The sequence below is a fragment of the Montipora foliosa genome, chromosome 2, assembly GCF_036669935.1.
Source record: "Montipora foliosa isolate CH-2021 chromosome 2, ASM3666993v2, whole genome shotgun sequence".
NCBI lineage: Eukaryota > Metazoa > Cnidaria > Anthozoa > Scleractinia > Acroporidae > Montipora > Montipora foliosa.
Window position 1 is genome coordinate 59774272 of NC_090870.1, and position 16829 is coordinate 59791100.

General features: G+C 37.5%; 3 protein-coding genes across 6 annotated transcripts; 2 read left to right on the top strand and 1 right to left on the bottom strand.

The window, feature by feature from the left end:
- The first annotated feature begins 1775 nt into the window (after positions 1-1775).
- Positions 1776-3313, top strand: LOC137991029 (uncharacterized). Its single transcript, XM_068836154.1, has 4 exons — positions 1776-1801; positions 1879-2063; positions 2366-2533; positions 3167-3313. The coding sequence occupies exons 1-3, from the start codon at positions 1790-1792 to the stop codon at positions 2469-2471; spliced, it is 303 nt and encodes a 100-aa protein (XP_068692255.1). The 5' UTR covers positions 1776-1789; the 3' UTR covers positions 2472-2533; positions 3167-3313.
- A 300-nt stretch (positions 3314-3613) lies between these two features.
- LOC137991030 (uncharacterized) lies at positions 3614-6103 on the bottom strand. Of its 2 annotated transcripts, XM_068836155.1 has the most exons (4): positions 5594-6103; positions 5396-5503; positions 5032-5275; positions 3614-4513 (listed from the first exon to the last, which is right to left on the bottom strand). In XM_068836155.1, the coding sequence occupies exons 1-4, from the start codon at positions 5945-5947 to the stop codon at positions 4257-4259; spliced, it is 963 nt and encodes a 320-aa protein (XP_068692256.1). In that variant the 5' UTR covers positions 5948-6103; the 3' UTR covers positions 3614-4256. The 2 variants fall into 2 exon arrangements, with proteins under 2 accessions (XP_068692256.1, XP_068692257.1); XM_068836156.1 differs by lacking the exon at positions 5396-5503.
- Positions 6104-8123: 2020 nt separating this feature from the next.
- On the top strand, positions 8124-14443 carry LOC137993734 (uncharacterized). 3 transcript variants are annotated; one of them, XM_068839724.1, is made up of 6 exons: positions 8124-8261; positions 9586-9813; positions 10541-10579; positions 11572-12860; positions 13067-13184; positions 13498-14443. In XM_068839724.1, the coding sequence occupies exons 1-4, from the start codon at positions 8208-8210 to the stop codon at positions 11626-11628; spliced, it is 378 nt and encodes a 125-aa protein (XP_068695825.1). In that variant the 5' UTR covers positions 8124-8207; the 3' UTR covers positions 11629-12860; positions 13067-13184; positions 13498-14443. The 3 variants fall into 3 exon arrangements, with proteins under 3 accessions (XP_068695825.1, XP_068695824.1, XP_068695826.1); XM_068839723.1 differs by having other exon boundaries at positions 11572-11629; XM_068839725.1 differs by having other exon boundaries at positions 10546-10579; positions 11572-11629.
- The last annotated feature ends 2386 nt before the right edge of the window (positions 14444-16829 follow it).

Genomic DNA, 16829 nt, shown 5'->3' on the forward strand with positions numbered 1-16829 from the left:
GTGAAAAATAGGAATATATTAGTTAAATGAAAAGCGTTCGTTAATACCGTGAGGATTAAGGGTGCCGATTTGAAAGATGAATTTTTGTTCCAGATTCTTGCGGCTTTCCGTCGTACCTAGATGTAGGGAAAGGCCGCAGATAGCCATGTGTTTTTTTGGAGTGGTTAGGCAGATTAAAATGGCGAGCGACTGGCTTAGATGCATCCTTGGCTTAGATGCATCCTAAAACCTAAAGGCCTGACGAAATCCAAGAAAAGGGCCTTAGAACGGTTGATCATCTAGGAACGTACTCTATGGGAAAGGAAACTAATTATAACAAATTCCGTTTTTTGAATGAAATTCCTTCCTTTTATTTAAGCCGTGGGGTGCTAGAGAGAACAGCTGAGCACTCCAATAAGCCTCTTTTGTAATTAAAAGGCTACCGATGTCTTCAGAGTTGCATGAGGCCTGCACCTGATCAATACATTGAAATGAAAAATCATCTAGGGTATGTGGGATTTTGTTAAAATGCACTGCTACTTCGCAAGTTGGTTTGTTTGTGAGAATAGCAGACTTGTGATTACGGAACATAATTCTAAAATCAGTGGTGGTTGATCCCACATATTGCAAGCGACATTTCTTGCAAGAGGCTAAATAAATAACGTTTTTAGAATCGCATGAAAGACTGGAATGAATGGTGTATTTTTCTTTTCCGTCTTAAAACTAAGGAAAGATTTAGATTCCACAAAGAAATTCTTACATATATATATATATACACCCGTTTACAAAAACGTTGCAATTTCAAAGTATATATGATGTATATATGTCTTTTGTTTTCTCGTCAAAAAGGTGTTGACAGGAAAAATAATATGGGGCCATTTTTACAAAAGGAAAGAACAATAGCTGCTGTCAAACCTTTTGTAGGGTTCGAAATAATTAATGTCCATAAAACAAAAGAAGAAAGCGAACATAACAGTACCTAATTAGCAAGGCCTAATCGGACTAACAATGGTTCTTCTGTCCTCCGCAATTTTAGTCCGGTTTAGGAAAGTCTACCCCAAAACACGTATTGTTTGCGATTGCTTGTCATGCCGACAAAGCCACGAACTATTGTCATCCTCCGGATGCAATAGCGAGGAAGCACGAGTAGCACTTTACTCATGGTTTTGCTTATAATAGCCCTTTTCACGGTTAGTTTTTCTCATTTGCATTACAATGTAATCTAACGTGGGAGGGAGGCAATTTCGGGTTGAAACTACAAAATAGCCCAAAATTGCCTCACATACATGCCAGATTACATTGTAATGCAAATGAGAAAAACTAACCGTGAAAAGGGCTATTCTGCTCGATTTCGGCCTTGCTGGCATGAGCCCCGTGCGATGGTGAATCATTCAAGGTTTAAATGACTTAAATGCGTCATAAATTTTGGTTGGTTCGGGGATGTTTTGTTTTGCGGATTTATAGACCACACACATCTTTGTGATGGCTACCCGTAAATTATTAGTTCGGGTAATGAACGACCCCAACAATAAGAGAACTTTTAAAAAATTCAGGATTGAAGAGTTCCCGGAGATGGATGTACAGAGTACCACGCGAATGCTTGTTGATATGTATGGAGAACACCTTGGTTTCAGTGAGGCAGAAAGGGCTGAAATTGGTCATATCGGCTATTCAAACAAAAAATTTAAAATTACATCAAATGATGACCTTCAGAGGGCTTTCGAAAGTGGCGAACTGCACAAGAATCAGCAAGCAGTCTTCTATATATGTAGAAAGCAGGAAGAGAGCGCTTCAAAACGAACTGCCAAAGATGTCGCGCAAGGTAAGTATAACTCTACTGCTGCGTTTTGAGTTCTTCATTTGTTTTTATAACATTAATTTTTTTAACGTTTTTCTTAGGAAAAACAGCCCCAGTGCAAGTGTCCCCAGACGACAGCGAGACAGATTCGGACGATTCCTCGAAAAACAAGAGACCACGAAAACAGTCGAAGGGAAAATCACTGGAAAAAACTATCGAACGACTACGTTCCATCCACGAAGATAAGTGGGGCCTCGGAGAATACAGGCTGTGGGCAACCGCATTGGTAAATTCGAGGAGACGTGAACATAAACCATTTTTTTATCATGTATTTCTACGTAGTTTCCACTTGTATGATTTTGGGCTTTCATGTTTTGAATTTTTTTCAAGAAGAACAAAGCAAAGCGTAATGAACAAATGTATATTGAATACTCAGGTTTGATGGGAGCTAAGTGCGTTTTTGTTGATCTGTTGGTTAAAGTGGCTTTATGAAAATATTACCATTCAGTGTCATTTCCTTAAAATCGCTGGTCATGAATGGCTCGGGTACTTTTCAGCGTTAATTCAGTGTAACTTTAATTTCCACAGGAAAGGGGACATCACAGTAGTTATCAAGAGCCACCAGACTACCCTGTATTCTCAAATACTTCCAAGAAACGAACCAAAAGCGCATCTGAGCTTACACAAGCATTAACTGAAGTAGCATCTGTATTTCTAAAAAGCAGCAGATCCGACGTATCTTCCCATGCTGAACAGGTAAGTGTCCAAGCTTGTTTGAATTGAATAGTTAAAGATTGATTGACAAAACACATGGGCAACTGTGAGTTTTTTCAAGTCTCCTTCAACGTACTTCTTTTATCGCTTACGTTCTCTAAAACAACTAACAAATAGATTAAGAATATTTTTTCTTTCCCAAAGGAAAGAAATGGTTTTATGTTGATTGCGACGTTTTGAGCAACTTTCCAGCTTCCAGTTGGGGCATTCCTGCCATCCGGGATGTCATTCCTTGGTAAACCTTATAAGGCATACAAACAAAGCGTGACTTCTCTTTCACTCGCTTCTACAAGCAAGTAAAGATCAAATTTCCGTCCCTCCCTCTCTCCCTCCCTGTTTTCTGTCGTTTGCATATAGTGGGTTTGCCCTCACCTTTCCTGGGACTACGCCTTTTAGATTTGGCTTTTCCCATGTTACTATAATGAGTTTTAATAAACGGCCATGCCCATCAGGGTTTGGCCGAAATTTATCCATACACATGATTCAATTACTGTTGTCCTATCAAGCGGAGCTCGCCCTAAGCAACACCTTGCCAACAGTAGTTATCTTTAGGATAAGGAGCATGAAGCTTCAAGATAAAAAAATATGATTTTTGTCTACATCTGACCTCCTTAGGCATCCGCTGATAAAGCCACATACAACAGGACAGAGCTATTAAAACAGATGCAGATGCTAAGCGAGCTATACCAATCAGGAGCTCTCTCCAAAGAAGAATTCGAAGAACAGAAGAAAAATGTCCTGCGTGACATCTCAAAATGTTAGCCCAAAGTAACAGATGTAATAAATTGTTTTATTTTTATTGTGTTATTTAAGGATTTAAATAATCCACATTCCTGGACTTTAAAGAGATCTTTACTTAAAAATGACAATAAAAAAAGGAAGGAAAAGAAAAGATTCTGAAACGGCTGTGGATAGTGTGTCTTTCGTGAACGTACCATACCATCTTGACCTCGGCCGATATTCCCCTAGTGCGCACTTGGTTTAAATATACTATACGGTGTTTAACATTTACTTGACTTTTCACCCATCGGGCAAGCTGCTAAGGCGTGGGAAAATAAAAAAGTGCGACGTTCAAAACATAATTTGCTTAATAAATGGAGCTTTCCACGATCTCGGGAAGGAACAACCCGTTGAATTTTAATTTTTCTTGACTGACTTCTATTGATAGATGATTTTAATAAATTTGGAACAAACTGAAAGAAAGACACAACACAGTATTTATCGGACTTGTGAACAGGGGAGTATTGTTTGGAACCCCACTTTTAGGCTTGTCTACGTGTAATTGGAGTTGTTGTCGAAGGGAAGTGATAACAGTACCTTCTGTATCATAAGGAATTAAAGATAGGATTAAGTTGTTGCTGAAAGTAGGATAGAGCAATTCTTCAGCCTGCCGTGGTGTGAGGACGCTACGGCAGAGCTCCGTCAAGTTTTAGCTGGGAGTGCCAGTTAAAAAGTACACAGTTGACCCGCCTAGATTAGATTTACTATTTGCGAGCCAACTGTAAAAAAAGTTAAGAATTGTAATGTTATATTGTGACAATAAAGTTCAAAGTTCAAGTAAAGTTCAAGAATGTCCACTTTATTTTAATACGTCTATGTTTGATTTTACTTATACCACCGTATACATAAACTTTCAAATCTGAATCCAGTCAATTTATAAGTACAGTTCTACGGCAATGACTGGGTGACTGTAAATGAATGTTCGTTACGAATAACCACAGTGTGTATAAAGTGATTGTACATCACTTCTAGTGACGTGAAAGAATCCCCTCAATATCATTTCTTGTGGGTCTGGCGTGATAAGAAACATCAAATCGTTTGCTCGAAGCCATCCTTTTACTATAGAAAATACTCCTTCGATTGGATTTAATTCGGGACAATAAGGTGGGAGATATAAAAGAAGTGCCCCAGTAGCCTCTACAATCTCCTCTACACCTGCGACGTGATGGGCTGCATGGTTATCTGTAAAACCAACAATGAAAGAATTAAATAAGCGAATTTTCATTTGTTTCAAATGGTAGGATAAGTTTGAGGTCTTTTGTTAGCAACATTTCTCTGACCTGGCCCCAGTGTTCAGAGGGTGGATAACGCTATCCACTGAATTAACTCAATAGGTTTTGCTACTATTTATCTGCTGGATGGTGATTTATCCCAGGTGGATAGCGCTACCCATCCTTTGAACAACTATGGCCTTATATCTTGTGGGGGCGAAAATTAAAGATTGTGCACGGTCATCTATGGTAGAAGAGGAGTACTATGATTCATTCACCTGCAGCACTTTTGATCATCTACTGATTAACGTTTTTATTTAGATAGCAAAAGAAGGTCGATCTTTACAGATCGCAATAAGGTAAAAAGTGTCTTTTTTTTTTATCACGCCTTCTGAGATCGAGTTCAAACATTTGCGCAAACATTTCCGGCCATACGATCCGTGCATTGCCAGATCAGGTCACGAAGAGATTGTTACAATCAACACCTACCCATAACAACAACAGATCGGTCATTGACTCCGTTATACGGCTGAAGCTGGGGTGCGATCTCATTCCTCAGGAAGCGTTTAAACCTTCTGCCATTCAGCGTTTTCCTTGTCATGTGTGCCGCTATAAGGCCATCATAACTGACAGCTGATATAGATGTAACTCTTGGAGAACGAGGATTTACATACCGACCCGTAGCAATCTGTCCTCTCACGTTATAACCATAATTTCTGGTTACTCCACGATCCTGTTACAAATTTGAAATGGTCGCAAATTGAGAATGTTCAGTTCTAAGAGAAAAAAGGACTTCATACCAACCGAATTCAATTTATTCCTATCAATGAATTGTTGTCAATAGTATACTTACAAAAAAGCACTCATCCAAAAACACAAACTCCTCTGGACGAAAGACAGCAATAGTCTCTTGATACTCCCGTCTGAGCTCTAAATTTTTTCGAAGGGCTATTTTCTTCACCTATGTTATAGTGTTATAAAAGTAAAGTTGACAAATTCATTCTTCCAACTGCCTTTCCCAATAGTTTTGCGTTTTAATTAATACATTTACCCGTTTGTATGAGTAGCCATTGTGCCTCAAAATACGATGAAGACCGACTAAGTTTGAAGAGCTCCCGGTTGAATCAATTAAATATTGCTCCATTTCCTTCAAATAACTTGTGGGATTGTTCAATACGTGTTCCATGAGCACAAGAAGCTGCGCTCTTGTTAACAACGCTGCAATGTCTGGCCTTCCTATTCTTGCCGGGCGTACGTGACCATATTCTGCCAATCTTTGTAGTATACGGTGCACTGTAGACATTGATATCCTTAAATGGCGCGCTATAGACCTCTTAGTTTTGTTCTCTACAATGTGCAGCTCTATGATACGCCAGCGAAGATCCAAGCTATATGGAGCAGGCATTGAGAAGGACTGCTTCCGTAAAGAAAATACAAGTAGCTTTTTCTTTGAACTTGTTGCGTCGATTCTTGAATATTAATTTTGTTAGAACAAAAACGTATTGTTCCTTCAGCGTGAAATACACATACTTCGTGTCTCACCTTTTTGACGAGAAAACAAAAGACATATATATATCATATATACTTTGAAATTGCAACGTTTTTGTAAACGGGTGTATATATATATATATATATATATATATCAAAACTTCTTAGCAGCACGAAGTAAGATATCGCTTTGATGATCCATACGATGTTTTTGAAATTCATATTTAATCAATACATGTTTCGGATGAAACATCATCCATCGTCAGTTGACAAATGAGAAATAAACTAAAGTTGAGCAATAAATAGTGTAACAAAGTGAGATATAACATGAATAATTAAGGATGAAGGCGAGAACAGAATAAAAACACCCAACCACGAAACAAAACAGAAAAAACCAAACTGTTTAGGCTAAGAAAAGAAACAAATTAGTATGAAAGGGATAAATTAAGATGTTTGACTTGGGAATTTAAAGATGGCTGCTCCCAAAGGATATGCATGGCTTCTTTGATTTTCAATTGGAAACGTGTGGAAGCAGAGTCGAGGATTTTAAAACAGTCTTCGGAACACCGGGAGCGACAATTTTCAGAACCTCTCAAGTGCTTAAATATGTGGGAATGTTTGTCGGAGGCGAGATGTTCACAGATGCGAGTGGCGAAATGTCTATTGGTTTCACCAATATAACAGGCATTACAGCCTGCACATGAAAACTTGTAAATGACTCGCGATCGTAAGCCCGCAGGGATAGGATCCTTCGCCCCAAACCAACTCCTAATTTTAAAAGGGGTGAACACCAACTTAATTTCCAGGTCGCTGCAAAATTTGTTGACTAATTTCTTAATTCTGCGTTTTGTTATGATGGAAAAAGGACCGATGTACGGTAATTTAAAATACAAACAATTGTCCTTCCGAGCAACACTCTGAGAGGAATCGGGGGTAAAGTAATTGTTGAGAAATTAATGTTTTGGTAAGGTTGCTTATGTCCAAGTGAAAACCAGTCCAAGTATTATTAATTTTAAATACTCGGTCAACCACACTGGAAAACTTGAAAATTTACAGGCACATGTAAATCCAGTTTCCAAAGTGTAAATTTGGATTTACATGTTTTGTAAATTACAATTTACACGTTAAGTTCCGTAAACTAAGATTTACAAGGTATTTACATGTTGGAGTGAATTAGGTAAATAACCTGTAAATAGTAATTGACATGGTCATGTTCTTGAAGTATAAATGGAGGAACATGTAAATAACATTTAGATTGTTTCAAATGAATTTACAGCATGTTAATCATGTAAATGGGTTTAAAATATCCTGTAAATAACATGTAAATTGTTACAATCCTGTAAATCGAATTTCCATGAAACTTTCATGCTTCAGTTGATCATGTAAATTAACTGTAAATAGTGACTGAAAATCATTTTTTCGGAAGTTCAAGGAGGAGAGCATGTAAATGACATGGAAGTGGAGTTTTCAAAAACCATGTTAATAAAATTTTCACGAGACTTTCTTCACTGATGTTCGAACAAGTAAATCATGTAAATTTGCCCGAGGTTTTTTCTCTCTTAGAGCGACAGAATAGCGAGTTGCGAGTCGCGAGTCGCTGCTCTTAATCTAAGAGAGAAAAAAAAAACCTGTGGTATCCGTGGCATCCAGGGTAATATCTCACGATTTAGGTAACGACTGAAATTGATTTTATCCATCATGTTGTATTTCATCGACTATTTCATCAATCACACGTGTTGTGAATCGACGTAGAGAAAGTAATAGAATGGACTATGCCCCTTGTAATGACAATTGCAAGTTGAATTTCAATTATCATTTCAGAATGCAAAGACGAAAAGAATTGGTACAAACCACGACCAAAGAATCACCTCGACTGAATTGACAAACGGAGTTCTGAATGTCATGGCTTTTTCGTTTACTTTTGTTTCAGGAGGTGATAATGAACACGAGACAGTGTAAAATGAAAACCAGCCTTTAGGCCCAGTGTCTAAATTAATTTTTCTGTCACAGATAGATTAGAGTATTCACACGTTGCAAACGCTGTCAGAGGCAGTGTGGGCTCGCTTAACTCTGTAACCGCGCCTCTATAATCACAGCGGGTTATTTTTGGCGCAAAAATCTGCTTTTTAATGGCCATCGATCTCCGTCAGGATAACTCTCGCTAACATCGAGGAAATATGGCTCAATTGAAAACCAGTTCGATTACTCCGATGCCTTGTGCTTCTTTTGAGGTAAGGTAATTTGTTTTTTGTCGCATCATGTTGTGCTTTAAATGTTGTAACCGGCTCTTCTTTTACAGTAGACACTGAACTCTCCATAATTGTCTCTAATTGGAGATGAAATTAGTGGGCATCTCAAGACAAAAAAAAAATGCACAAAGGCTAGTTGATCAAGATCGATTGTATCAAAACATGAAGCTTTATTTTATTCAGTAAGCCTGATTGCCATGTAAAGTGACCCTGGGTTTGCAATGCAGCAGTGAAAGTTAAGCTTCTATAAAATTGTAGAAGCCATAGTGGAGTAAATGTCATGGATTAAATTTACAAAGTGGCTGTTCAGACGGGACTCGTACACCAACCTATATTTGCTATTCATATGGGAGTCTTGTAATTGTAATTATCGTTCAAGAAACTGCTTCTAAAATAATTGCTATATGTTGCTTGGTGTTATGCTAAGAATTTGAAGGTATTGACATCCAACAAGCTCAATGTTGGTCATGTGGAATTGAATTTTTAAGGCAGCCAGCAATTTGGCATCCATTATTTTGTAGAAGGTTTACTCAAGCCAATAATTGACTAAAAAGGCAACATTTGATGGAACCATTAAATAATTTCCTCTCAAACATGGGCATTCACAGGATGCCTAGATGCCCATCTGCCTGTTAAAGCTTACATGTACTTGTCCTACATGTACAGTACACTCTTTGTTATGGGTAACCACTTTAAAATGAATAGTCAGTAATAAGCATTTAATGGCTGGTCTCTTGGGAAACATTTAATTTTGTTTCCTGAGAATCTCAATGTTTCCCCGAGGTGCAGCCGAGGAAAACATTGAAATTTGAGGGAAACAAAATGAACTGTGTCCTGAGGGACCAGTCATTAAGTGATTGTTACATAGCTTAAAAAGAAAAACATGCAACGACAACAGAAATGGCGGTCGTTGGTCAACATTTGCAGGTTACAGTGCACTGTTACCCTCTCACATCATAGATTTTGCACTATTGTCCAGAGACTAAGACTCAGAGACCTTTGGCAGGAAACAGTTTTATTGTTAGATGTCATGTGACCTTGAAGTAACCTATAAGAGCGCACACTCTTGGGAGAAAAGTTCAGCTATATAACAATTGTTGTTTTTTTTTTCCAAGCAGTTGTCATGCCTTGCCCATGTAATAATTTTGTGTGTCAGGGGCAAGAGGATGATAATCAGATTGTGGATTGTTTAAAATGTTCTTGTTTTTTAATCCTTTGGGTGTACATTGTTTATTGACCGAGAAAAGTAAATCCAAAATAATGCCTTGTTATATTTCTATTTCCTTTTTTGCTTTGTTTTGGAAAGTGGAAAGGATCAGGAGGGCTAAAGGCCTGTCCTGGGACAACGGAAGAAGACAGCAGAGTTAATTTAGAACTCTGCAATACAATTTTGCTAGATGCAGACATAAAAATCCTCTATGGGGTTTATCAGGTGGAAGGTGCTGGCCAGGTTACTCTGTACAAAACAAAGGGCAGGAAGCACATAAGCAACATTATGTGTTCTTCAAGGAAGCCAAGTGCTTACCAACAGCAGGTGAAATAACATTTCCCAGTTCAACCTCTCAGACTTGATATGAGTGTTATATATAACCAGAAACCCATAAGGGTTGAAACGTGTAACGGCCCCTTGAGTGCTGGGAAACAAGCTTCTGAATATTCAATTTGCTAAGTACCATATTTGGAACAACAAGAGCGAGGGGTTTCCAAATATGGTACTTAGCACTGAAACATTCAACCAATCAGTTCGCACTAAATATTCGGAATCTGTGAACGCGCGTTACACGTTTCAGCCCTTATGGGTTTCTGATATAACCTCTTGAGAGTTTACATGTAGATAATGACAACTCTAATCTCAGTCTTATGATGAGCTCATGCACAGGCAACACATGTTTAGAGAAACTCAGTGTGGCGAAGTGGACGGTTGTAAATTTATCCTCTTGTGAATCAAGCACACATGTACATGTACACCCGTATGAATGTGCTGTACAAGCACTAGTGTAATACAATGTAGGACATGACATCTTTCTTGTGCTTGTGCATGATACATGCATTTTTTTTAAATGTTGAACATTTAATTGGCACTTTCAGTATGGAATAATGAGGTCTTTAATATTATTTTCATTTTATTATTGCTATTCCTATATATGTTTACACCAACATTCAAGGTACAGATGTAGCAGGGGTCTAGTATGTATTCCTTCAGTTTAGTGATGAAACTCTTTCTCTTTTTGTTCTGGGAATTTTTTTGTTGGTGCTCTAAGGACAGCTCAAGGAAAAGAGCATGCAAAGGAAAAGCAGAGGTCAGATAATAAAAATAATATCAGATTTTACCACACCTTGATTACATGTAAATTGTGTATGATTCCCAGTGCACTGGTGGCTCAGTTGGTTGAGCATTGGGCTCGAACCCCGGCCAGATCAACACTCTGGATCTTCAAATAACTGAGGAGAATATGTGATTGTGAAGGGGAACCTCGTGACCCGAACTTATTCAAGGTCAAACACCGTAAAATGCAATGATTTAGTCGCTTCACTCAGTGGCCAGCGATGTGTTTAAGATTACAGTCCTTTTAACCTTGTGTCCTTGTGGGTAGAATATACCTGAGGATTACAGTTACATGTAACTCACACTTTTAATTTTAACGTGTGTCCCAATAAGTAGGAGTCCTTGATTACAGTTTGGACTTTAACTTACATTGCCGTCATAAACCTTGTGAGTAACTTGTGTGAACAACACACTTCCCTGGCTGAAAACAGCTTGTTCAAGCTCAAATCCAAAAGAAGTTGTTTCAAAAACAGCTTGGGCACCATGATTAAGTCTATCTTGACTCACTTACTTTTGACTTTAGGTTTTAGATAAGAATTCATCATCTCCGCAATGCCACTCAAAAACTGTTTTTAGGCTGTTTGTTGTGATGGGGGAAGGCTATCCGGTACTGGCATGTTCAGAGGCTCCATTCCATTTGGCTTAAAGCTGCATCTCCCCTTCCTGGAAATAATGCCCCATCTTTTCCAAACAGAAAATTTTCTAAATGTCAAAGAAATACTGCCATGTACACTGTAATTAACAACTTACTAACCTCACTTGCTTGGGGCTGTACTGGAAAATATTGGCCTTTGGTTGTTTTGTTTGGATCGATCACTTGACCTCGGGCCAATATTCCCTAGTATGGCACTCCTGTTTTTTTAGTACTTAAGAGGTTAATAATGTATAAAGAGTAAGGACTTAACTGGCAAATCTAATGTTGTTTTCAAACTCCTTTACCATGAGGCAATTTATTTATATTTTTAGGAACCAAATGGCAATGTACCAACTAAAGTTCAGAAAGTAGATTTGCAAACTGACTGAGGTAACTGTTATTTTGCCTGTAAAGTACTGCTGTAATATAATTTACCACTATAGATCTCTTTTGGGACTCATTTTTATAAGGTTACAGGTTCATATTTTTTCCTGCTTGAATTTTTGTTATACACCAGTTCAATTTTGATTTTCCTTTGTTTCAGACTCAGAAAGGGCATTGTTATAGCGTGAAGGTTACAGGTTCAAATTTTGTCCTGGTTGAATTTTTTTTTTTTTTGAACACAATTTCAATTTTGATTTTCCTTTGTTTCAGATTATGATAAGGAATATTAATTAAACGAAGAAAAAAATCAAAACTGGATTGCTTTGAAAAATTTTAAACCACAACATCTACATGATTGTTGATGATAGTCAATGATAGTTGAAGCTCGCTCTTCTGTTGGACCACCAACTATCAACTATTATACACTATCATCAACTATCATTCATTTTGAGCTTGTTCAAATTCTTCATGATAGTTGATGATAGTTTTCCTCGTTTGACCACGCGTATGATAGTTCATGATAGTTTTTGGTCAGCTGTTTTCCCCAAACATCAGCGGGTTCATTTAAAATGGCCACCAAAAGTTCCTCGCAAGGCTCAGCTGCAGCTTCAGAAATTCGTGTTTACATCCAAGATGATAATCATGACAAAGAAAATACTGAAGACCAAGATATCTTAGAGAAGATATCCTCTGAAGAAAGCGTCAACTCGCAAGAATTAGATCAAGAGACACTGCAAAAAAAGAAGCGTATCACTAAATGTTCATTGCTCAAGAAGGGCAATGCGGCAAGATCGAGTAATGGCCTGATATTACGTCTAATAGAGGAGTATGAGGCCTGGCCCTGCCTTTGGGAAGCCATTTTAGTGTTCACATTTTTATGCCGAAAGAGCCTGGAACTAGCTGCTCGTGTGACTTGCATGTGCGACTGCCAGTGAACTACAGTATCATCAACTATCACAAACTTCTTTGGCCATTTGAGCATGTGAATGATGATGATAGTTTGGAGAGAATTTTAACCAGGGCTTAAGATTTTATTAGAAGCCAAAAAAACATTAGAAATCCTTTGATATACTCATTTGTTTTCTTAGGAATCAAAAAGTAAATTCATTTCTTAGGAATCAAAAAGTGAACACTAAAACTGTTCATCTTTAATGGGTTTTACATGGAGCTTAAAATTATTTTCTTTGTTGCTCTTACAGTCGCTATGTTTGGGACTGTGTTATAAACTTCTTTGAAGGTGAAACATTACTTTAGGGGACTATGCCACATTATTCACATTGACAACAACAAAAAGAAGTAAATTCAAAGTTTACATGAAAATAGAATAATATTATTTTGATAATTTATTGTATCAATATAAATTATTGGTTTTGGATTTATTTCCTTCTTTTCATATGATCTCAAATACTAAACTATACATGTTGTCAATATTCCTTCTTTAAGGCAAAGAATCAGAAGAAATGATTCTGGCGTAATTGATGAAAAGGAAGGTACATGTAACAATGAAAGTGAAGTGCAGACAAACAAAGTGGATGAACTGAGGATGCTGGAGTCGGGCTTTGTAAGTACATTATTTTTAACTTTTTCAGGAAGCTCTAGCATCTTGTAGGTGTCTATTATAGGAAAGGGGAAAAAAGTGCTATGCTTAATGTCTTGAGTGATTAATACTCCAGGGTCTCCCTGAGACACCTGCCTCAAGTCTTGCTAGTAAGTATTACAGCTGAAAAATCACTGCAGAGCATGTTGACGAATTTGACCATTTTCCGTTTGGATAGTATACTTTCATGTTACAGGTGAAAACATCCCAGAAATACACGCAGAATTTTTCATTTAGAACCGTGCTGTCCTAATAGTGAATTACCTTTTTTTAACAGGTTGATAGAGATCAAGCTATCATTTTTGCTCTCCATTACTTGAGGGCAAAAAAAGTGTCAGATGTGACTCTGAAAAAACTAAAGCCCTTGTTGAAGAGGTATTGCGTACCATGCATGAAGGACTCAGCGAAAGATGACCTTTTAAGGTCCCTTGGAAGGGTCCTCTTTGAAAGAAAAGTTGTAACAAGAAAAGATGAGAGTGAAGTGATCACTCACAGTAACTTAAAAAGTGTAATGTAGTAAAAAGTGAATTTGGCAAAGGTCAACAAACACGAGGGGACTTCTGCTCATGACTTGTAACTGCAAGAAGTTACAAAACAGGTACTGTGCCAGTAACTGGCAAAATTCCTTGTTAAAATGGCAACCAGAATTGAGAAATACGAATTTAAAATATGTTGAAAGTCCCATTTCCCCCTCACATTATAAACTGTTCCTCTCACTCTATCCCTTTGAGCTCAAAGGAAAAATCAGATGATTTTAAAACTACAGGGCTTTTCCTGTGAATAGTCCATTTGTGGTTGCAGACCTTATACAAATTATGTTAAGATATATATTTCATCAATAATTATGAAGACTCAATACATTGCTCATTTCTTTAATAATAATAATAATAAATGTATTTTTTATATAATTATTTTATTTATTTTTAAATAATACACACTATTTAAGATACAAATTGAGTAATAGTTGTTACGGTTGATATCAATCCAGTTGAAGACATATTAGGTTTAAAATTAGTTAAGAAAAAATGATACTAGAAGATATTTGTGCAATAGCTATTTAAAATTGATTCCAAAGTTCAGAATATTATTTTAAAAAATTTCCATACCTATTTTAAGAAATTAATTATCTTGCTGGTACAAGATTACATTTAATTCAGGTTTTAATGCAGCAATACAAAGACTATACTATACTATATTACAACAATAAAAGAGTTTGAAGTATGTTAAGTTTATTTCTTTTTCGGGGAACTTACATTATCAACAGCCCCTTTATCTACGAGCCTATTTAGAAGGTGAAAAGTTGTTCCTTGTCGGAGGATTACCCTCACTTCCAAGCTGTATTTTGCCAACCAGCCTTCCCTTTGAAGCAGCTTTGTTGTTTTGTTCATTGAAACTCTTTGTTTTTTTGTATTTGATACAAAAAAAATGTATCACAAATCCTTTTGCCTGGGTTGGCTTGATATGAGGTGGATAACCCTTCTACAGTGTACCAGGGACGACTTTTTTCACACATTTATCTGCAGTAATCATTTTGTTTTTGAGCCCTCTTTCATCAGATAAGATGATCTTTACGATATCTTGGCAGTCTCCCTTTTTTTATTTACTTGATGGTTACAAGATCTTTAAAGGCTCCCTTTTCCAATTTCTATGATATTTACAGGATCTTTTCAGTTTTCCTTTTCGATTTATGTGTTATTTACAAGATCTTGACAGTCTCATTTTTTCAACTTGCGTGATATTTACAGGATCTTGACAGTCTCCCATTTTCGATTTACATGCTATTTACAGGATCTTGACAGTGTCCCTTTTTCGATTTCCATGTTATTTACAGGATCTTGACAGTCTCCCTTTTTCAATTTACATGTTATTTACGCGATCTTGACAGTCTCCCTTTTTCAATTTACATCATATTTACAGGATCTTGGCAGTCTCCCTTTGTCGATTTCCATGTTATTTACAGGATCTTGACAGTCTCCTTTTTTCAATTTACATGTTATTTACGCGATCTTGACAGTCTCCCTTTTTCAATTTACATCATATTTACAGGATCTTGACAGTCTCCCTTTTTCGATTTCCATGTTATTTACAGGATATTGACAGTCTCCCTTTTTCAATTTACATCATATTTACAGGATCTTGACAGTCTCCCTTTTACGATTTACATGTTATTTACGGGATCTTGACAGTCTCCCTTTTTTGATTTACATGTTATTTACAGGATCTTAACTGTGTCCTCTTCCTCCAATTTACATGTTATTTACATGATCTCCCTAAGTTTTGTCTTCAGAATTTACAGCATCTTGTCTCACATTTACATGTTCAAATCGAAAAATTTACATGATATTTACATGATTACTGAAAACATGTAAAAGTCCAAAAACCATGTAAATTATCTTTTACAGTAAATTTTCATGGATTTACATGTTATTTACATGTTATTTACATAGCATGTAAATTTTCGAGTTTTCCAGTGCCAGAGTGCGTACTAGTCCTAATTTGTAACTGAAAGGTACAAAGCTGTAATAATTAGTGAGAAGACCGGTGTAGGTCTTCTTGTGGAAAACCGAGGAAATAATGCCCTGATTACTATGGTTATCTAAAAGCATACAACTAAAAGCATACAACTAAAAGCAAACTAACTGCAGACAGTACTGTTTCGGCCTTCTGGCCCTCATCAGTGCAGTGCTGATGTCTAGGATGGAGGTTAAGCTATAAAGCCACCCCAGATGTCCCACGCATGTGGTACATCTAAGTCATGCCAGAGTGCCCAAACTAGCGAGCTAGTGAGCATGCGCAATTGCTAGCGGCATATATATATATATATATCTAACTGGATTTGTCAAAAGGTGCCTGCAGAAATTGTGAAAACAAGCCAATTCTGCTACCGTCACAAACTTAAAGAAAAGCTACCCTCCCCACCCCTGTGCTTTGGTCAGACAACCAACAATCACCTATCCACACCACAGTGTGGGTTCACTCTAATTGGTGATCAAAAGCAAACTATCATTGAAGCCTAGACTAGTCCAGGAAAAATTGCCAATGAAGACATGCTACAGTGTAAAGTCTGACTTAACAAGGCCACAAACTCTAACTGCAGTTAAAGTCTCAAAGCAGCAACCCCCCCAGCCCTGTGCTTTTGACACACAACTCACAGTTAGAACTGTCCCTGGGCTGTTTGGCAAAGCAGGCCTTGACGGCAAGCCCCCTCAATTTTGAGAGGCCACAATGGCTTGAACACGGGCTGCGCCCGTGCTCAAGCGAAAACTCCAGTAGCTACCTTTTAGCAAATTCGCTCAGATATCAAGGGCAAAACGCCTAAAATTCAGTCAAAAATCGGTTGATCACACTCGATTTACTCAGCCTGGCTCACAGAATGCCATTCTGGAGAGAAACGCACAGATAACTATAAATTTCTAACTGGATTTGTCAAAAGGTGCCTGCAGAAATTGTGAAAACAAGCCAATTCTGCTACTGTCACAGACTTAAAGAAAAGCTACCCTCCCCACCCCTGTGCTTTGGTCAGACAACTAACAATCACCTACCCACACCACAGTGTGGGTTCACTCTAATTGGTGATCAAAAGCAAACTATCATTGAAGCCTAGACTAG